This window comes from Leucoraja erinacea, chromosome 6 (assembly GCF_028641065.1).
Source record: "Leucoraja erinacea ecotype New England chromosome 6, Leri_hhj_1, whole genome shotgun sequence".
NCBI classification, from domain to species: domain Eukaryota; kingdom Metazoa; phylum Chordata; class Chondrichthyes; order Rajiformes; family Rajidae; genus Leucoraja; species Leucoraja erinaceus.
In genome coordinates this window covers 64154305-64177746 of record NC_073382.1, presented here as the reverse complement: position 1 = coordinate 64177746, position 23442 = coordinate 64154305, and the positions used below count along the sequence as shown (strand labels likewise).

The window sequence follows — 23442 nt, the reverse complement described above, 5'->3', positions numbered from 1 at the left end:
CACTATACTTGGTTTCAGGTAAGTCCTTCATAGAAATGTGGCATATGCTTCAATGATTCAAAATTCCATCTTTGATCAATTCTGCAAAGGGTCCTATGATAAATTGACCAATAAAGCCGATTACCTACTACAAGTGGTGAGATTCCTCGCACTGACATGGGTTCTGATACAGTGATTTGTATGAACATAGAAAAGTGGCTACATGTATCAGAAAAGAAACATGGCTACTGGATTACTGGCAAATTTCAATAGCACTTATCTGGTATTAAAAAATAAAAATCACTAAGAAAGCTCAACATTAACATCAAAATTAGCAGAATACTTTGAAAGATTTTATATGTCACTTGTGATTCCAGTTTTCAAATTCATTTTGATTGAAGGGCATTCTTGTGTCCTTCTCGCTTAAGTTTTCTTGACAGTTTTAATGCCTTACTAGGAAATCTGTACTCTTGATTACACTGTTCTGAATGAGGTGTGCCAGAACGCTCCAGGTGCTGGCTGCTAATCAGGCACACTTAACCTAACATGACAAACCCCACATACAAAAGGCAAAACAAATGATTAGACGAGTGCAAATCATCTGTAATTATAGAAATGTTGGATGTACACATATACCACCAATAGTTTAAAAAGCTGGAAAACAAGTATTTGCTTTGCTTTGCTTTGCTGAACTCGGAGTCCCGCCGATAGATTTCTCCAGTCTCTCCGTCCACATTGTTTGTTTATTCTGTATTTTTATTTCTATATTGCACTATTACTACGGACTGACGCTAAACTGCATTTCGTTGTACCCATACTTGTATTTGTGCAATGACATTAAAGTCGAATTCAATTGAATTGAATTGAATTGAATTGAATAACTGATGACACTAAATGTTCATGTACAATTATAAATCAGCAAATACTCTACCTAACCAAGATTAAGTGGGGGGAAAAAAAAATCATGTAGGTTTGGATAACACAATGGATAGTAATTTAGAATCAATACTGACAAGACGAAGTTCAGTGTCATGAACCTCTTCACAGCAGCAATCAACTTGCCTCAAATAGCAAAGCACTTTTGGGAGCAGACTGGGAAGGAAAAACAAAACAAAACAATGAGCAGAAAAATCCTTGCTTCCTGTTCTCTCATAGCTGAAGATCCGCACCATCAGAGGTCAGATGTCACCTGCTCAACAGGGAATATGGCGAGCAAAAATAATTCAACTGTAAAAGTTCTCAATTTGTATAATTACTAACAAAAGCCCCATAACTCTTTTGTTGGTGTATGATTAAAACATCGTGCATATCTTATATACCACAAAGCATTTTCTATCTTCAATAAACAATCAGTCAATTTTTTCAATAGCAAACAAACATTACAAGAAATATGAAATTTACATTCTGAGATATTGCAACAAAGATCTCATTACCAGAGTTCATTACAAGTAGGAATGTTTAGCCAGTGCACGAGGTAAATGACGGGAGCTAAAAACTCAATCTTTTAAAATGATTTATGCTACAAAACAACACCAGGTATTGCTTATTGGTATACCTACCAGCATGTTTTGGGATGTGGGAAATAAAAGCATACAATGCAGTCACAGATGCAGTCCAGGAAGAACTCAATATCACCATGTCAAAACAGAACTCATATCCCTGGTGCTACTACGCAGCAACACCATCTGTTGCACCAATGTGAGAAAGTAATAGAATAAGTAAATTTAGGATGGCATTGTAAAAGGTACAGGCAATAGTAAACTATTTCACAGTTTAAATAGATTGATTAGGTGATGATGTTGATATTTGGCATTAATAATGTGAAGCCATTGTATTTCATGAAGAGAAAATGTGTAGGGAGGAACTGCAGAGGCTGGTTTAAACCGAAGACAAACACAAAAAGCTGGAGAAATTCAGCAGGTCAGGCAGCATTTCTGCAGAAAATAAATTGGTGATGTTTTGGGTCTCGACTGAATGGCAGGTAGCCAAGCAGCATGGGGTGGTATAAATTGTTGGATTAATCAGGCAATGCACAGCTACTAGCTTGCATTGAGAACTCATGAAATGCTCAATTTCAGTAGGAAAAGGCAAAGCAACTGCAATGGCATCAAATATCCACATATGAAGTCTACGACACTACAGCAGAGTATCTGAATCAAATGACAAATACATCAGTGATGTTATGGAAGGAACTGCAGATGCAGATGCTGGAAAATCGAAGGTAGACAAAAATGCTGGAGAAACTCAGTGGGTGCAGCAGCATCTATGGAGCGAAGGTAATAGGCAATGTTTCGGGCCAAAACGTCACCTATTTCCTTCGCTCCATGGATGCTGCCGTACCCGCTGAGTTTCTACAGCATTTATGTCTACCTTCAGTGATGTTATACCTTGCTAACAGCATAGATCTAGAGAAAAATGTCCAAGTTTGTAATCAAAGCATCATAGAAAGGAAGAACGTATTTCTGCCAACAGAAATTGGATTGGAAATGCACTGAATGCTTTCAGATCTGATTTGCCCTGCGAAATATGATGTGTGCAGAAGTAGTTCAAAAACCAAATGATTACCAGTCCTTAATCTCTTGGTAATAGACCAATGTCCAGTGTTGGTAACTCAAGGAATGGTAGACTGCAGCAGTCTACTTCCAATCTAGTAAGCTCTTCCAAAACATCAATCTAGGTGGTTCCATCAGTGAATGTTACTGTCATAATGGAGTATTTGGTTAAGAATGGTCTTGAGCCGAAACATCGCCTATTCCTTCGCTCCCTAGATGCTGCCTCACCCGCTGAGTTTCTCCAGCATTTTTGTCTACCGTCATAATGGGGTATATCACTCCAATAATGTCCTTTGCAGGTCCAAGGCTATCCTACCTCTCCCCATAACATCCTGGCAAATCTCTTCTGCACCCTTTCCAACTTAATGACATCCTTCCTGTAGTTGGGCAACCAGAATTGCACTCCAAGTGTGGTCTCACCAATGACTTGTACAGGCGCATCATGATGTTCCAACATTTGTTCTCAATACTCTTCCCAATGAAGGCAAGCATGCTAAATGCATTATTTAACACACTGTTCACTTACTCGTCAATTTTAGGGAACCATGTATCTGTACTCACAACACATTTGGTGGATTTATGGCACAAGAAGCTAAATTGTCCTGTTCCAAATTTCAGCTCCTGATAATCTGAAAGCAGAGACTAACTGATGCAAGTTAACCTGTGCCAGATTCTGAAGTAAAAGAATCAAAAATCGAACATATAGGATGTGAGCGAAAACATATCATGAGCAAAAGTAATTTCAAATAGTGTTTCTGATAAAAACATTTAGTTTCTACTTGAAATTTGCTGATTGCATTATGGTGCAGTTTATTTGGTGGTTCTTTAAGGAAACCAATCATATGACGTCATCCAGCATATATCGAGTTTATACAAAGTGTAGCCATCCTTGAGCAGACTAGTGTGGATGGTTGAGATAGCCTATCCTTGAGCAGACTAGTCGTGGATGGTTGAGATAGCCTTTCTCTGTACACAATTAATATAAGCAATAAATAATTATTGTACAGCTTAACATGCCTGACCTTGGAGCTACAAAAATATTACAGATCAACAAAATTTGTCCAAAATTGTACTGCACACAAAGGTTTACATCAGTACACACAATGTTTGACAAAATTAGCATAAAGTGCGTCCCCCTTTAATTCAAGAGGAAACCAATTCTAACTAATTTAATAACGGGCACAAAATCTGAGAATTTACCGAGAAGAAAAAGTTTTTAAAACAACTTTCTATCACAATCAATCATCTGTACATATTGCTCAGTGGTCTGAGTGTTATTTAGCTAGTCACAAATTCCAATTGCAAATAACAATACAATTGCAAATAACAATACAAATGCAATCAATATATTGTGCATTCAAGAGAAGAATAAAAATAGCTTGAGCAATGGAGTCTGAATTACTCCACTGAAATATCCCACCATAGATTGACTATCAAAATTGTCTCCCATAAACAATAAAAATTCAGCAGGTGAATAGTCATATTTCCTAGAGACTATAAGCAGCAGCATTAAAAAAAGAAAAATAAGATTTTTTTTTTTTTTTTTTTTTTTGTAAAGCCACCCAATTATGCAACTGCAATTCAAGAAAACACACCAGTAATTTACAGGTGCAAATGAGATACAAATAAACTATTTGACAAAGGTTTTAAATAATTACAGCACAGTATAAAACAAATAGTAATCCTGCCCTATTTAACAAAAAAATGAAAGGCAGTTTAATTTGGATGAGTCACAGTAAGAGCAGAAATCCATATATTTTTCCATTGAATAGAACAGAGTTAAAAAGACTCAGCAAACCAAACTTCACAAGCAAAAAAGTTACAAATGTACCATACTTTGCCACAAAACTGCTTGGTTCCTAAAGGGACTGTCCCACTTGCATGCGATTACATGCGTTTGGCACGACCAAACGGAAGCAGAGTTTGCGCTAAGTTCGCGCGCAACGTAATTTGCGTCATACTTACCAATCAGCTGGGCAGAAGGGGGGGGGCGACTTAATTTGGGCATCGCACGGCGTCGGGCAGTGACGTCATCATGCAACGGCACGCCGGGCAGTGACACCATGTGCAACGCCACGCGCTAGGCGTACGCCGTCAAGATGCTGCGTACGCAGCCAAGACGCTGCGTACAACCACAATGCGCCTGCGTGCCGACTGGCTGTTGGCGCGCAAAGATTTTGGACTGCTAGTTTTTCGGAGCCTCACGCAATCTCAGGACCAGCCCCGCACAACTCCGCGCTTCTACGTGGGACCAGCCTCACGCGGCCATACAGGGCCTGTCCCATCAGCATGCGATTGCATACGTCTAGCGCAAAGAAACATGGTCGCTTGAGGTGTACGGCCTCGCGGGGCTGGTCCCACTTCGATCGCTGTTGTGCGGGGCTGGACCTGACATCGCGCGGGACTCAGAAAATCTTGCACTGTCCGAAAATCCCGTGCGCCAACGGCCTGTCAGCCCGCAGGCGCATTGAGGGCGTACGCGGCGTCTTGACGTCGTACGCAGCGTCTTGAGGGCATACGCCTAACGCGTGGCATTGCGCATGGTGTCACTGCCCGGCGTGCCGTTGCATGATGATGTCACCGCCAGACGCCGTTTGACGTCCAAATTCAGTCAGCCCTCCTCCTGCCCAGCTGATTGGTGAGTATGATGTCGGGACCAGCCCCACACAACTCCATGCGCCTCCGCGGTTCGAATGGGACCGGCCCCTGCGAGGCCGTACACTTCAAGCGACCACGTTTGGTCGTGTTAGACGCATGCAATCACATGCTGGTGGGACAGGCCCTTACGGTGCCGGTACACCTCAAGTGACCACGTTTGGTCGCGCCAGACGCATGTAATCGCATGCAAGTGGGACAGGCCCTTAACTGTTCAATGTTCCATGGCTGCAAATGCTGACATGTTTCTAAACAATCTCAATTCATTCAACCTCAGTTCATCAATGATATACAGAGGAAACTGATTCCACAAAGGAAACATAATCTTAAAGGTCGATTACTATGGGACAACAACTCAGTCGCAGCAGTGGTGCTGGCAGGAAAAACTGCTGTCAGGGCTCGCACAAAATGTCCTTCGAGCTGGTTGTGCGTAATCAAAAATCTTTCAAAAGCTATTGCCAAGAGAGCAATAAAAATGAAAGATGCATGGAAAGAATCTTGGGGCATTTAAAGGCACACTTTAGTGAGAAAAGTATATCCAAGTATTTTTAGTACATTATTCCTTGGTGGAGGAGCAGCTGCAACATACATAAAGCTGTGCAATTTAATTGACTGTTAGTCGAATAAAATAATACAAAACGTCAACAATTTTAAAAACAAGTTATCATCCTAGATTTAGATGAATGCTGGGACGTGTGTCTACACCAGTTCACATTCAACAAAAATACAAATCATTACTGAGTTTCCTGACAAGGTATTCATTGAAAATTTCTGCCTCGAATATTTAAAATATATTTAAACTAACACCATTCCTTCTTCAAAAATATATTCTGAACAAACTACATTGCTACAATTAACCAATACATTACAGCTGTACACTTTCCACAGAAATTTGGCAAATAATTCTACTTTAAGAGGTCAAATTCTTTGCAGAGCTATGTATCATAACTGTTAATATATTTTTCCGCGTGCAATGTGAAAAGCCTCAAGAATAACCTATTAGTAACAAGCTAACGCCACAAATTGTGTGCACAGCAAAGTGGCACATGGTTCTTACAACTATTGAGAAATTGCATGCAAAATTGTTGGGACTTCTTTAAAAATCTGTCACATTATTATGTTTGTTCAAAGATATATGACTCTTGAAAGCAGTGTGAAAAGTATAAGAACATTTGTGGTATTATGCAGAACTTTTCATCAAAAATAACATCCACGTTACTATTCAACCAGAGATAATATAGGTCCTAAAACTATAGTACACATTATGCTAATATTTCCCCATGTAGAAAATGCAAATAATTTCATGAAGTAAATCAAACGGGGAAGAAAATAACATATACTTGTTGTGCTCAGACTAATAGCCAAACTATAATTCCAAGGTCAAAGAAACAACTTTACCTTCTCTTTATATGAAACTTCTTCATGAGGCACAAGTTATAAAGCAAATAACATTATAAAAATAAACTATGTCCCAAGAATTGGATCATAATATGCAGTTCTGATGCATTATTTCAAATGAGTCCCACGTGGATTTTTTTTTAAACCAGCAAACGTTTCCATCATGAAGTCATCACAGTGCTACAACAAACTGAATGTTACACTATATTTCTTTAGAACAGCTGGTGCCAGTTTCACAATGTTAAAGAGAGAGAGCAGGAAATTTTGGTTATGAGTAAATTAGTAACGTTAATATGTCTGTCGAGTCGTGTTTCACTTTAATTTTCCAATGTGCAAGTATGTTTTAATCTCCCTTCCTGCTTGTCAGTAACAGGTAGATTGAAACTTTTGTTGTCTTTCCTCAATGGATTATATCCAACCCTCAACTATTCGATAAAGCATTTCACAAAAGACTCATTTTTTGCAAAGAAGAATCAACCACTATATATTGAGCTGAAATAAACCATTCTGACCAAGCTTTGTGACCAGCTACTTTGAGCAACATTCATAGCAAATGAGGCAAATGTCACCTCGCACCTCACTTTCTAACGTGCAGTAAAAAATTGAATCCTTAGCGATTAGGAAAGGGATTTGGGACGGTGGGGGGGTTTGGATAGTACTGCATTATGATGGGAGGTGAAAATAAATGTTACTGAGGTGCCTTACATGGACAGATTTTAATCGCTGGAAGAAATTACGTGGATCTAGATTTAGCTGCCGCAAAATACAAATTTATCACACCAGCGTTTTAAAAAGAGGAGAAAGCTCATTAGCCACAAAAGAAACAGCCAGGCCGAGAGTTAAAGTCACACACAGTACTGAAGCAGACCCCTGTGAAATTTCACATCATAGATCAAATATAAGCAACTGTCTCAGCTAAATGATTCCAAATGTGTAGCACAAGGTTCAAGGAAAAAACATAATTCTTAGCATTTCAACATCTCATTATTCCATTGTCCCTCGAGTACCAAGTTATGTATTAAAAGATAATGACCAAAAATTGCGGTCAAGATAACCACGTGGTTAGTGCTTCACCATTATTTTAAGTGCAAATACCACAAGAAGTGATACAGGCATAGTTAAACACTGATACCAAAAGATTCCAGTCAAAGTCATGCCACTCACTCCACTGTTAGCTTTTCAAAAAAGCTTTCTCACCGACTGGTTTTCCAATGAAAATACACTGAGTGCCCATGAATTTTCAACACTTCATTGATGCAAAGATACTTTATTGTCACATGTACCTAGGTACAGTGAAATGCTTTGTTTTGCAGACAACCTGGTAAAAGCAAATCCCACCCACACAAGTATCGCCATGTTACTGACACAGACAATGTTACAAAAGTTCACCGAACAGTCCTATTTTCTTCCGACCACCACACAAGGCATCAGACGGCCCCCCACGGGGTCCTTCTTCGATCTCGGGAGCTCCGGCGGGTCCCCCTTCGTTCTCGGCGACCCCCTGCTGGATCCCCTTTTGTTTTTGGTGGCCATCTGCCGGGTTCCCCTTCATTCTCTACAGCTTCCTGCCAGGTAGCTCTCGGCGGGGCGGATCCCCCTTGATCACAGCGGTCTCCCTACTCTCTCAACATTGTGCAAGAGGTGGCAGGCACGGGTTATTGGGGACAATCTGCCATGATCACAATGAATGGCAGTGCTGGAATATTTTCTATGTCTATGTCTATGTCTAGATGTCCATCACCTACACCATGGATCAAACTTAGATCACTACAAGATGCTGTTTAAAGGCGTTTCAGTATCTCGAGGACCCTTCTATGAAATAGAATGTGTTAATTACTATAATTCACCCGCTTAGGCAAGAATGAAATCTCATTCCTCTAGTTTTTATTGAAGATTTTGATGATGGCTTTACACATCGTCTCCCTTTTCCACTCCAAAAATCCTGTCTTCCACTCCCTTGCTACTTTTCTTTCTTTATCCTATTTGATTTTGATCTGGATTTGTGGTTAGCAGTGAAGCATCAGCAGTTGACCCCAAATAAGAAGAAAAATGCCCATTAGCACTTTGTGACATCTATGGTGAGCACTTCACTTTTTCCAATGTTAATTATCAATAAGATCAGCTTAACTGGAACCCTGGTGCATAATAGATGAAATGGCTTCAAAATTACTGATCAGTCTTTCACATTGAAATATTAACATAAAGCAAACTAAATAAGAGAAGCCACACTTTCAGCCAACATTAAATATCTTACCAAGCACAAAATAAAGAGAGAAACGTACGTTTCGACTTTATTTAACATAAAAAAAATATTAAAAGCCATATTATTTTGAAATATGTCTGTTTGCTTCTTGCAAAATGTCACCACAGAAAGGCGCCATCTTTTCAGAGAGTGGTAGATACTGCTCGGTCTATCACAGGTAGGGATCTTCCCACCATCTATAGGAGAGCGCTGCCTCAAAAAGGTAGTCAATACCATGAAAGCCCACACCACCATGGCCATGCTCTCATTTTCACAATTCCACAATTAGTAGAAGGTCCAGGACCCTGAAAACAGTGACCACCATGTTCAAGAACAGCTTGTTCCAAACAACCACTTGAACCCTACACCACAGCACCAAGATCACCACTTCACCATGAACTATGGACTGTCTTTATTTGCACTGATAATTTTAGGAGAGTTTTTTGCATTTGTGTTGGGTTTATTCATTTATTGAATTTTTGTTCATTGTGAATTATCTGTGTGCCTTCAGTTTAAAGGCCTGTTATGCTGTTGCAGGTAAGAATTTAATTGTTCCATTGTCAGTACATATGACTATTAAACACTCTCAAAGCATCTGAAGGAATTCTCCATGTAGAAAATTGTATAATTTTAGGGCCTTTTAGGGCCACAGAGTTAGCAAAACTATAACAGTGGTTTACTGTGCCATACAAAACATATGCAGTTCTCATACTCTAAGATATCTCTGAATTTTGTAAGAGTGATGCATAATGGCCTTAATTTTTTCCCCTTGTGCAGAAGAACGCAAAATAGTCAATAGAGTGGAATCACTGCCTAAAAAAATGTTAATTGCCACATTAAACAATGTATGTACAGTAACTCCTAAATTTCACAAGATCCCATTAAACTGACCCTAGTAATAATCAAATTTCATATGATAATGATGGCAAACTGAAAGGTTCACCTTTATTGCCTGAAATGAAAAGACTCGGCCAGATGAGCATAGCTTTACAGTAACATGGGCAAAGTATAAAGGAGATATGTGGGGCGTCATTTTTTTTAGGATTGAAAACCTTTGCTTCCTCTCCAACTACTTTCCCTTTCTGATAATTTCAGCCAATGTTGCTTTGGGTGATGTCATTGAGCTCAGCATTATCGAGTTGATGACAGAATAATTGAACAATGAACAATCTTAATTACAAAGCTGTAGGAAAATCCACATGCAAGCACAGATTAGATTCAGTTATAATCCCAAATGATAGTTCTGCTGTTGAGTTAAGGGCGAGTCCATAAGACTGTCTGGTGTGTATGGTAATATACTCCAAATGGTCAAGAACTTCAGGTGAGGAATAGAAAATGCCAGAAGAAAAAAATAGAAATACCATGGCTTTTCTGTACCATAGTAGCAATGTTACAAAATTTTGAGACTTTAAAAATCAAGTCTGCAATTTATCCCATCAGATAAAGCATAAAAAGAAGTTTAATTTGACACCTAATTCACTATCATATCAAAGGTATCAAAGGTATTTTATTGGTCACATTCACATACACCTAGGTGTAGTGAAGTGAAATGCTTCTTGCCATTTTGCAGCACATAAAGAAGGAATACAGACATAACATTAATAAGAGTTTTAAACATAAAGAACATCCCCCTATAATTGTTCCCATTATGAGGGAAGGCACAAAGTTCAGTCCCCAACCCCAGTTCACCCATAGTCGGGCCTATTCAGGCTTCCACAGTTGTCTCTACGGAGGCCCGATGTTCCTGGCCGTTCTCGCTGGGTGATGTTGCTCCGGCGTCGGGAAGAGTCCTCTCAGCGGCCTGGGAACCCTGGAACAGCCGCTTCCGTACTGGAGGCCGCGGCTTCCGAAGCCAACAAGGCCGTGCCGGTTGGAGCTCCACAACTGGCGATCTCATCTAGAGATCCCAGGCTCCCGGTGTAAAGTTCAGCGCCGCCGCCCACAGCTGGTCGCTCCACAGTCCCGCAGCTCCGCAATGTTTTACCCGGTGGTCTCAGCTCACCGGAGCTCCAGCGCGGCGACCCAGGCAAGACATCGCCCACTCCGCGATAGCGCTCCAGCACTGTGCCGTCGCCGAAGCCGAGGTTCTGGGCGGTCCCCGACAGGAAACGCCGCTCCAGGCCCGCTGGTAGGCCGCGAGGACGGGTCGAAGCTGCAGCCCGGAGAAAAGCCGCCTCTCCGACCAGGTAGGGACTCTGAAAGGTAGTTTCCCCCTTCCCCCCCCCCACATAAAAAAGTCTAGACCTCCAAACAAAACACTTAACTATTATCTTATCTTCAGTATTAAAAAAGTTATGGCCATTTTCATACTCAGAAATTAGCATCTTGTTCCCTATTCCTTTTCCATTGACTTAACTCAAAAGCTGTGATCAAGGACAGTCAAAAGCCCATAACTTTCTTAAAGATTAAGAGAACTGAATGAAATTTTCAGTTATTATAGATTGAAGCATTCTGAAACAAATATGAAACAAAATGACCTGAAATGAAAGCATATAATTAGTTAGTTACCTAATTGTAGCTAATTACAAAATTCAATTACTAATCTAAACATCTATCCATTTCTAAACAAAAGGTTGACATTTTTAAATAGCCTAAGTTTCCAAATAACATTCACACAAGAATTCACAATATAACATGATTTTTAAATCTCATTGTCATGAATTTATAGGCCAAATGGAAGGAATTTAGTGTTTAAATCCTTAAATTAATGGCCATTTAAATCATCTTGCGAGTGGGTTTTTGTGGAACGCAGTCGTTTGGAATGTTGCGGTTGCGGTGAATTTAAACCCCATATCGGTAGGAAAAATACTGCCGTTTCATATATTTACATAATCACAACGTGAAATTTTGATTAAAGGCATCCTAAGAAGCACGTTTATATGTAAAATAAACGGCTTTCCTTTACCTGTCCCATACGTGAAATCCATCCCGTTGTCGGCGTTCACGGCTTTAGAAGATAATTTTAATTTTACTCCTGCTATTAAATTATCCAGCGCTAATTTTAATAAACTTGATATAACGGCAGTCGGAGCGATATTTCATCAGCAATTAAACAGCCTGACAGCCTGACATTTGAACAGGCTGGAGAAAAACAGCATTTTAAACCCGCCCCCCTCTCAAAGGCGCCAAAGTCGCGTCGCAGTGACACGGCCAGTGACAGCTGATTTCCCTGATGGCTGCTCTCACTGTAAAGCCAAAACAGAGCTCTCCTGGTCTTTCACCTCACCTCACCAGCCTCTGCATTCAATAAGTAATCCTTCACAATTTCTGCAAGTTACAAGAAGATACTAGCAAAAGACATGTTCCCTTCCCATTCCCTTTTCAACATTCTTCAAGGATCACTCGCTTTTCAACTCCCGAGTCCACTCTCCCGCTAACCACTCCCCATGCCTTGCACTTTCCCGTGCAACCACAGAAGAGGCAACAGTATGTCATCTTTTTCTTGCCTACCATCCAGGGAACCAAATAGTATTTCTAGTTGAATCCAGAATTCATTTGCACTTCTTCCAATCTCCTGTACTGCATCTCATGTTCATAGCATGGTCTCTGTAAGGAAGGTTGGGTGATCATTTTGCAAAGCACTCGAATTTAACGCATAGGGGAGATCATTAGGTTCCAGATGTCTGCCACTTTAATCCCACACCTCGCTTTGGCATGCCTATGGTATCTTGCACTGTTACTAGGAGGTCCAAGGCAACCTTGAGAAACAAACTCCTCATCTTTCATCTGGGCACACTGCAATCTTCAAGAAAATATTGAATATTTCATCTTTAGGTAACTAACTACTCCTTTCTGCATTAAAACTTGCCAATTCTCACTGACGTGATTTTGGCTCAATTTTTTTCTATCTATGAATAATAGTCTGGCCTGCTGGGCATGTCCCATTGTGTTGCCATGAGCACCAGATAAAGAAGCATAATCTGACTAACTATAACATTATCTCATTCGGTGACATTCTATCATAAATATTCCCACTGTTCTACCCATTCTCTATATTCTCTGCCACTGAAAACTAACTTGCTTTCTCCGATTCCCAGTTCTGACTAAAGGTTACGGGCAATGTTTCTTTTTCTGTTTCTGCATGATTGCCCAAGGTTTTTTACTTCATATTTCTAGCTTTGGTAGGATTTTATTTAATTGTCATTTACAATGGGTACAAATTGGTGGCTTTTTAAAGACACTTACGATCGTACTTGAAAACCAAATATGCATACCTGTATGCTTCACATTATTAAAAAGGATCTCAAGTTTGAAATAAATCAATTCAAACTTAGTTAGCAAAATTGGCTTGAGACCATTTCTAAAGAATTAGTAATACAGACGGCTGTGCACCAAAAATGTATAGGGAACCCATTTATAACAATATCTGCTTAATTGCCAAACCAGAAGAGGTTCTTTGGCAAATTTTTATATCACATATTACATTACCCAAGAAAGAAAGCAAAGAAATATGCATAATCAGATTTTGCAAATGAATATTTGTAACCATGGAGTCTATAAACAGCCAGAAGTCATATGGTCAACAGAGCGTATACAATTAAATAACTAAGTTATCCATCCACTAGCACCTTTTATGAGTCAACACAAACACCTTGATCAATTTGTGCAACTTCACAACAATATGCAATTTGCTGTTTGCACGAGTCAAAGCTGCTATCGTTCATAAGAGCGTACAAGCAGAAAAAGGCCTTCAGCGTTTTGATTCCATTCCACACGTCATTTAGATTACAGCTGACCATTATTTTAACTCCATATGATTGCCGTATTGCATAATACTTTATACATCTTTATACATCTCCCCAACAAAAAAAACAGTATTGAAAGTTTCAATTGACCTATAATCTCAACATCTTTTTGGAGGACGGAGTTCCACTATTCCATTACTCTTTGTGTGAAAATGTGTTTGTTTTCTTACATCAGATTTAAAATACCTAAACACTAATATCAATACCACTAGATATCCTGTAACAAGAGGAGTCTGCAAGGGGAGGGGTTCCTTCTGTTAGTTTAATATCAACGTATTTGATAATTTTAAATCACTCAATTAGATCACTTCACTGTCATCTATATTAGGAGTAAAAGCTCGCCAGTGTGGTCTGTCCTCAGTTTAGGCCAAATGAGAATGCACTGCATTTTTATTTTCTATATATTCTTCCTCAGAAGTAATAACTGGAACATAACACAGTACTCTAAATGGAACTCAACAAAACCAATCAAACATTAATGGGAAAAATTCAAAGTGTGACTATCCGTGGAAAAAGCAATGTTAACGTTTCAGGTCCTTCATCAGAACTGAAGGAGTTCTAACAAAGGATCACAGACCCACAACATTGGCCGTTTCTCTTTCCACAGATGCTGCCTTGCTTACTGAGTTCATCCAGCACTTTCTGTTTTTGTTTGGATTTTCAGCATCTGCAGATTTTTAAAATCAACGTAACTTCAAATGTTTTGTATTATGGCCCTCTAGCAGTCAAGGCTTTCAGAATTATATTTGCTGACTAGCTTTCTGTGATTTCCGCACTTCGGCCTTTAAAATTATTCAGTCTATCCTCAGTTCTTGGCTTCTCATCATTTAGAAAGCATCTTTCGTCAGTTCAAAGTGGATGGAAATATTATCCCATGTTGGTATTCAGTTCTGCGTTCAGACGTTACTTGAATAAAGAATAACAAGTGCTCCCTTGCACTTCATAATTCGCATCTCGTGAAAGTGAATCACTACACTGTACTAAAAATACCATATTAGTGAAAGCAATAAAATTTGCCTGCAGATTTCTTGATAACACACTCACTAACAGAAAGGAAAAAATAGCTTCAGTTGATGGAATTAGAATCATTAAAATACAGCAGCTGATCTGTTTATTGAAATATACCCTATGCTCCATTTTATTAAAAAACAATTATCTATTACTTCAAGTAAATGAAATGGCTTTAAGATTAAACTATTTTAATTGGTTATTTAAAACATTCCCTTCCTGGTATTGACTCATGCTGTGGCATTATTACTTGGTTGTTGGCAGTTCTCCAGTATTTCTGTATGTGAGCCTAAGGTGAGAAGGTGTTGGCAGAATTTTGACTACAGAGGTAAAGTCCAAACTGTCCTCATTCAATATCGTTATGTGTGCACTTCCAGTAGAAGTCAGCGGTAATAGTGATTGGAAACAGCAGCACTGGCTTGTTTTTTCCCCCCGCAGCCCAGAAGAACAGAGACCAATTATAGTAATCACACCACTACTCTGCCCATAGTTAGTTAACAAAACACGAATCAAGGATCACACATAGCACTTTAATTTGAACGGTGGTGTAATCCATTTGACGAGCAAAAGAAATATAGATTTCTGCATCAATTAATAATTGGTTATTCAGTAAAATGTGTTATAGCAAGTTTGCATACTTACTGCAAATTACAATCCATGTCCTGGCCCTCAAGATGCAGGATGTATGAGCCAAATAACCCAAGTTACATTAAACCATGGAGGCAAATCATCATTAAGGAGAAGAGTTTCATTTTCCTTTGTGACATAACTCATTAATAAGTTTAAATATTCAAAACTCAAATTATAGAGATATCCTTTTTTAAATCATGTAATTAGCACATGCATTTCTTAAAATGTCCACGTTTTCACACAAACTGCAACTTAACATGTACCTCTTGTCCCCTTTTATCAAATAGTTTCTAATACAGGAAAGCAGTGAACCGTGTTTAGTATAACCAGTTAAACTGTTCCAAACTAGGTCGACAATTATCGATAAAATGAACTCGGAAACAAATGCAACAAAATTTCATCTTGCAAACGTATGACAACACTAAAAGAGTTTATGACAGCAAACACCAATGGAGCAAAGCAGAACAATTTCCAGAATAAGAAATTACTTACCAAGTTTGCCATATAAATTGTCAAGAGGCCTCTCCTGTAAACCAATAAAAAACTGTTAATGAGGCACTCAAGTTCCAGATGTTTAATAAATATTCCTATACAATATTTAATTGCAATGGACAAGTGCATTTGAACAAGAAACAGTAATAGCTTTAGGATCTTTACAAATGTATTCCATTTGAATTTAAAAGAAAAGAGAAATGAGAACAAGCTTGTAAAGTGAACCACATCAGTTCAGGGCAATAGAGCCGATGAGCAGTTTTCAAGAAAATGAGGAAAACACAATCCAAGTATCAGTCACTCAGATCCCTCGATAAACTTTCCAATGAAGAAATGCACAGCAATACCTAGGGTGGCACGGTGGTGCAGCGGTAGAGTTGCTGCCTTACAGCGCTTGTAGCGCCAGAGACCCGGGTTCGATCCCGACTGCGGTTGCTGTCCGTATGGAGTTTGTGCATTCTCCCCCTGACCGTATGGATTTTCTCAGAAATCTTTGGTTTCCTCCACATTCCAAAGACGTACAGGTTTGTAGGTTAATTGGCTTGCTGTAAATTGTCCCTAGTGTGTGCAGGACAGTGGTAATATGTGGGGATTGTTGGTCAGTGGGGATTCGATGGGCCGAACAGCTTGTTTCTGCGCTGTAGCATTAAACTCAACTAAATCTGAAACAAAGTTAACATACTCCAAGGTGCAGAGCATATATTAAAATCTAATAATCTTCATCCACTTCCAATGACTGTAAATTTTGTGAACTACACTACCTCACCGTCAGGAATGCCCTTAAATTCAGTCATTGAAAAGTCTGCATGTGATAAGATGCAATTGGCCCTTACTCCATTTGGAAATTTTCAAATCTCCATTTACCACTTAAGTTACAATGGCATTCCAACATCAACAAACATAACTCTGAGTATGCATACACAGCATTACATTTTTCTACTTTTATAAGAATTCAAATCCAAATATTGCAACTATGAGATATAAGGTGACAGCACAAAAGATGACTGCAATATGTCAGGGGCACAAGTCTATGTAACTTTGTCTTGTTCAAATAATTCCAGAGTTGCAAGGTCATTTGATACCTTGCTGTCAAGACAGACAGTATCAACAACATTTCACCTCTCCTGTAAATTTTAGTTTCCTATGAACATTGAAAACTAACAGGACATTTCATATAAAGGATGCTGAATTGGTCAAATGTGCATAAATTCTTGCTTTGCCTGGTTGGTAACTTTACCTCAACACTCATCTGTCAGCAATTCCCTTTCAAAATCATTTTTATTTAAAAATACCTAAGCATTCTAAGTTATCTACCCCAAAGTTGTTTCTGAATACATACCGACTTTCACATGGAATTTAGACTGTGGTCGTACAAGGTTGTAATCCTGCATTGAATTTGATAGAAGATAGACACAAAATACTGGAGTAACTTAGCGGGACAGGCAGCATCTCTGGAGAGAAGGAATGGGTAAACGTTTCGGGACCAGACCCTACTACAGACATTTCTTCAGTTATTTCAGACGATGATTTTGATAGTGACACCTATTCAGCAACTGGAAACCCCTCTTCATCTTTTAGATTTTGAGAGGATAATTTCTAGAGAGGATCTCTCTACATTTACAAAAAGTGCATAGTAGTGCTCAGGATTTTTCAATGAGCAATTGAGCCATATTCCAATGGTTGCAGAAAAACAGTTATTATACACTGCACTGGAGACTGCCCATTCATGGACGAAAGGTAATTCCGACACCAAAGGCTTTTGTAATACAATCAGGACTTATAACTCCTGCAATAGTAGAAAAAATAATTCAACAAATAAATAAGTGAACTTAATTCCAAATTCCATTGAAGTGCAGCAGCTCTGACTAAAAAGTCTATTACAGCACCGTATTGTAATTAAGCATATGGATATTCTACTTAGAAAATATAGTACTGAAATATATTCAGCTACTCACTTTAATAAAACAAACAGCCTCTGCTCGGTCTGCAATAACCTACCTGATCTCCCGGTGGCTCAGCACTTCAACTCCCCCTCCCATTCCGAATCCGACCTTTCTGTCCTGAGCCTCCTCCATGGCCAAAGTGAGCACCACCGGAAATTGGAGGAGCAGAACCTCATATTTTGCTTGGGCAGTTTATACCCCAGCGGCATGAACATTGACCACCAATTTCCAGTAGCCCTTATTGTCTCCTCCTCTTCCTTTCTTCTTCCCGCCCTCCCCACCCTACATCAGACTGAAGAAGGGTTTCGGCCCGAAACATTGCCTATTTCCTTCGTTCCATAGATGCTGCCACACCCGCTGAGTTTCTCCAGAAGTTTTGTTTACATCCTATAATCCACAGCAGACTTTACATTGTCAGAGACAACCTGATTAAATGATAGAAAATCCGAAATGCAGGTAGTCATGTGGATATGTAGTGTTTAGGTTTGTTATTGTCACGTGTACAGAAGTACAATGAAAAGCTTGCACGTCATCCAATTAAATCAGATATTATACATAAATACAATCAAGCCAAACTCAAACGCAATAGGTAGAACAAAAGTGAAAGATACATAGTGCAGAATATAATTCTCAGCATTATAGCACAACAGGTATGGAGATAACATCCAGTGCATTTTATGAGGTAGAGGAACAATCGACTGTACACTAGCTTATGGAAGGACCATTCAGATTCAAGATTCAAGAGAGTTTATTGTCATGTGTCCCAGATAGGACAATGAAATTCTTACTTTGCTTCAGCACAACAGAATATAGTAACAGAAGGAGAGATGCCATTACTGAGTGGAGCGTGCTTTCAAGCTTCTGAATCTTATCCTCAACGGGAACGAGGAGAAAGAACGACTGGGTGGGAATGATCTTTAATTATGTTGGCTGCTTTCTCGAGGCAGCAAAAAGTGTAAATGGAGTAAATGACGAGAAGTCTGGTTTGTATAATGGATGAGGCCACATCCACAACTGTCTGCAGTCTTGAGCTGTTTCCAAAGCAGGCTGTGATGCAACATAGAAGTATGCTTTTTATTGTACATCTGTGAAAGTTTGTGAGAATCATTGGAGACATTTATTTATTTTCCTGAGGAAGAAGAGGTGTTGGTGTCAAGTCAAGTTTATTTGTCACATACACATACGAGATGTGCAGTGAAATGAAAGTGGCAATGCTCGCGGACTTTTGTGCAAAAGACAAACAACCAAACAAATTATAAACACAATCATAACACACATATTATTTTACATAATAAATAATGGAAGGAAAAACGTTCAGTAGAGTTAGTCCCTGGTGAGATAGGCGTTTACAGTCTGAATGGCCTCTGGGAAGAAACTCCTTCTCAACCTCTCCGTTCTCACCGCATGGCAACTGAGGTGTTTGCCTGACCATAGCAGCTGGAACAGTCCATTGCAGGGGTGGAAGGGGTCTCCCATGATTTTATTTGCTCTGGAGTTGCACCTCCTGTTGTATAGTTCCTGCAGGGGGACGAGTGAAGTTCCCGTAGTGCGTTCGGCCGAACGCACTACTCTCTGCAGAGTCTTCTTGTCCTTGGCAGAGCAATTCCCAAACCAGATGGTAATATTTCCGAACAAGATGCTTTCCACCGCCGCTGCGTAGAAGCACTGGAGGATCCTCGGAGACACTCTGAATTTCTTCAATTGCCTGAGGTGGTAAAGGCGCTGCCTTGCCTTACTCACGAGTGCTGAGGCGTGTGATGCCCATGTCATATCCTCGGACACCACAGTGTCATCAGCAAACTTAATTATTGTGTTGGAGCTGAACCTAGCCACACAGTCACGTGTGTACAGGGAGTACAATAGGGGGCTGAGGACGCAACCCTGGGGCGATCCTGTGCTCAGGGTGAGGGACTTCGATGTATTCCCTCCCATCTTGACTACCTGGGGCCTGGCGGTGAGAAAGTCCAGGACCCAGGCACACAGGGAGGTGTTGAGTCCCAATTCCATTAGCTTCCCGGCCAGTCTGGTGGGGACTATCGTATTGAAGGCTGAACTGTAGTCTGTGAACAGCATCCTCACGTAGCCCCCCTTCTGGCTGTCCAGATGGGAGAGAGCGGTGTGCAAGACCTAGGAGACCGCATCGTCCGTGGATCTGTTCGGACAGTATGCGAACTGCAACGGGTCCATGTTCCGAGGGAGGAAGGCGCAGATGTGATTCTTCACCAGCCTCTCAAAGCATTTCATGACTACCGAGGTAAGGGCCACCGGACGGTAGTCATTCAGACAGGCTGGGGAGGCATTTTTTGGTACCGGTACAATGATGGATTTTTTGAAGCAGGCAGGAACGACGGACTTGTCCAGGGAGAGGTTGAATAATGTAGTGAGCACTGGAGCTAGCTGCGTAGCACAGGACTTGAGTACTCGCCCCGAGATGCCATCGGGGCCTGCAGCTTTTCTCGGAGTACCTTCTTGGCTGTCACTTCAATGTGGTTGGTCCACAACAGATCATTCATAATACATAATCCCAGCTGAAGCTCACACGACTATTTCCACTTCGACATTGTTGATGCTGATTAGGGAATGTACTCCACCATCTTTCCTGAAGTCATTAATTAGCTCCTCTTGCTGACGTTGAGGGAGAGGTTGTTGTCTTGACACCATGTTACCAAGTTCTCTATCTACTTCCTGTACACCGTCTTGTCATTGCTTTATGATTCATCCCACCACAGTGGTGCGTGTTATCCACAAACTTGTAGACCGAGTTAGAGCTGAATTTAGCCACCCAGTTGTGAGTACAGTGGGTGATTAAGAATGCACTGGTGTTGAGAATTATTGTGACGGAGGTGTTGTCACCTATCCTCACTGATCGTGTTCTGTGGTCAGGGAGTCAAGGATCCAATGGCAGAATAGGAGACGGTGGTGGGTGTGCTTGTTGACTAAGTATTTCAAAGACCAGCTTAGGTCGAGGGAGATGGCATCAGCAACGGTAGGCAAACTGTTGCACATTAAGGCTGTTGGGGAGGCAGCATTTAATGTACACCATCACCAGATTCTCAGAGCACTATTCTTTTGGAAGTACTACTGAACTACCAACAGTATTGAATAAGCCAGTTCGGTATTCCGACTGCGCATGCACAGGTTATAGGTCGCTCGGGCTAAACATTCGCGGCGGCCGTGCCGCTGTATGGGGGCAGACCTGCGTCTCATCCCTATCCAGCCACCGCTGGGCCGTCCCCGTCCCCCCCGAGTGTCCCGTCCGGGGGCCGCCGGGAACCGGACAGGAGCGGCGGAGGAGGAGGAGGGGGTGAAGGGGCAGGGCATTGGCCCAGGCCTACATGCGGAGCCAAAAAGCATCAACTCCAACTCAACACAGCCCATCCCGCCGGCGGGAGGGGCAGAGTCGAATGGGGCCGGCTGCAGGCCTGAGCCGACACTCCCGTCTGCGGACATCTGGATAGACGACCCTCCTTCAGACTTCCTACACATTAAACTTTTGCACTGTGGTTGGGATGGATGGAAGCGGAGTTTCCACAGGCGCAAGGAACAAATGACCAAAAGTCTGCGTTGACTGAACTGAGTGTTCTTTTAACGTCCTCGTCGTCTTCGTTTTGTGAGAGTAGTTGGATCCCAACTTCAGCTCAACCAACATCGGTCACAGACGGCGGGGGATCAGGGGCTGATGCGAGGCATCGGTGATGCTCTGGAATCCTAGTCAGCTGCCGCCGATCAGCGGGGTCGAGGAGGCAGCGCCCGACCCGGGGAGTAGAGGTGTCAGTTCTTCCAGCGGTGAGCGGAGAGGCACCAGCTACCGCAGGCCGCTCACTTGTCCGGTGCTGACTTCTCGATCCCGGAATCCAACCACTCTCACAAAACGCATGTCCCCCCCCCACGTGGGAATTGATTCCAGAGAGCGCCGACGCCCACCCAAAAGTCGAGGCCGTTCATTGGCTCCGGGAAGCACCGACTGCCCCCCCCACGTGGGAAGACAATAGACAACAGGTGCAGGAGTCGGCCATTCGAACCAGCGGTTGAATGGCGGTGCTGGCTCCGCTATTTTTAAGGATTGGTTGGCTCCAGGGAATGCCGACAGGTTGCATTGGGGGACCAGGCCTCCCACGGGGGCTATGGGTGAATGATGGAATATTGTGTTGGGGGAACGGGTGAGTGGTGGATTATTGCGTTGGGAAAACAGGGCCCAACGGGTCCCACTTGATCTAGTGACTTTTAAAGAACACCCAGTAAGAAACACATCCAAATGTAGCCTCCTATAAATCTGCAAGACCTAGCTTAGACTCAGCGATCGTTTCGCCAAACTCTTCTGTGCAGTCCACTAAGGCCAGCAGGAACTCCCAGCTGTTAACTGGAGGAACAGCAGCTCATTCCGTTTGAGCAGCTTACAACCCAATGGTATGAACATTGAACTCTCCAGCTTTAGGTAACCACGACAAACCCCACCCCATCCCCTTTCTTACCCATTATCCCCTCCCCCCCCACACCTTCATTTCTCTCCTCCTCTCACCTCCAGAGCCCAGGCTGACCTTGCACCTATCCTCCCTTCCCCTCCCACCTATATTTATAAACAATTCACAGCTCCTTAACCCTTTAGTTACATAATTTGCAACTCTCAAATCCTTTTGTCTCACATCTTGTCCTTTGCCCAGTCATAAAAAAAAACCCTTGCCTGTGTTTACCTATGATTTGCCATGCTTTGTCCTTCTCCTCATCCCTACAATCAATCTCAAGAAGGGTTCCGACCCCAAAACGTCACCGATCCATGTTCTCCAGAGATGCTGCATGATCCACTGGTGTTTACCAGCATTCTAACTTTCATTGGTGAACAAGCATCTGCAGTTTTTTATTTCTAGTTCAGACAGAAGTTTTATTAACCAAGTTGTGGCTAACAACATTTTAATTTTAAATCACCAGACAAAATGATTGATCCTCACCTACTTGCCTTCCATTCAATGGCGGTAGGCGGCGCGGCTCTGGCCAGCAGCGGCCTCTGCAGCCTGTCCGCGTTTTTATTATTTTTTGTCTGTGTTTTTATGTAGTTTTTGTTATTTTATGTTGGGGTGTGTGTGTGGGGGGATGGGGGGGGAGTGGGAGGGGGGGGGGAAACTTTTGAATCTCTCCCTGCACTGGAGACCCGACCTTTTCTCGTCGGGTCTCAGGTGTCGTTGAGGCCGCAACGAGGAGCGGCCTCCAACAGGAAGAAGCCGGGGACTCTGGTGCCGACTCACCGTTGCCGTCGCGGAGCTGGCCGAGACCGGAGCGGGTGGAGCGGTGGAGGAGCGCTGCTGCTGCTGTTGCTGCCGATGCCGCTGCTGCTGCTGAGTCGGAGGCTGCTACTGCGGGTCTGCGGACGGCGGCGGCATCGGGAGCCCGCGGATCCCTGGAGAGAGACCGCTTTTCGGGGCTCCTGCAACGGCGAATTCTCCCGCCCGTGTTGCGGGGTTGAAGAGCTCCTGGAGCGGGGCCTGACACCACTGGCCCGCGCGGCTGGAATGGCCGCGGGACTTTGCGAGCGCACACCGGGGGCTCCAACACCAAGACCCGGTGTGCGACCTCGCACCACCCGGCGTGGTTTCAATGGCCGCGGGACAATCGCCATCGCCAGCCGGGGGCTTTGACTTTGACTCTGACATCGGGGGGGGGGAGAGGGCAGTGGAGAGATAAGTTTTTTTGGCCTTCCATCACAGCTATGTGATGGATGTTTATGTTAAATGTAATTATGTTGTGTCTGGGGTCTATTTGTGTGTAATGTATGGCTGCAGAAACGGCATTTCGTTTGGACCTCC

At 42.0% G+C, this 23442-nt stretch overlaps 1 protein-coding gene across 1 annotated transcript in view; it reads right to left on the bottom strand.

The window, feature by feature from the left end:
• Positions 1-23442, bottom strand: part of tmem135 (transmembrane protein 135) — a 310377-nt gene that overhangs the window by 229626 nt on the left and 57309 nt on the right. The window contains exon 4 of the mRNA XM_055637254.1: positions 15702-15735. Coding sequence (XP_055493229.1) covers positions 15702-15735 — 34 coding nt within the window. The remainder of the gene's footprint in view (positions 1-15701; positions 15736-23442) is intronic.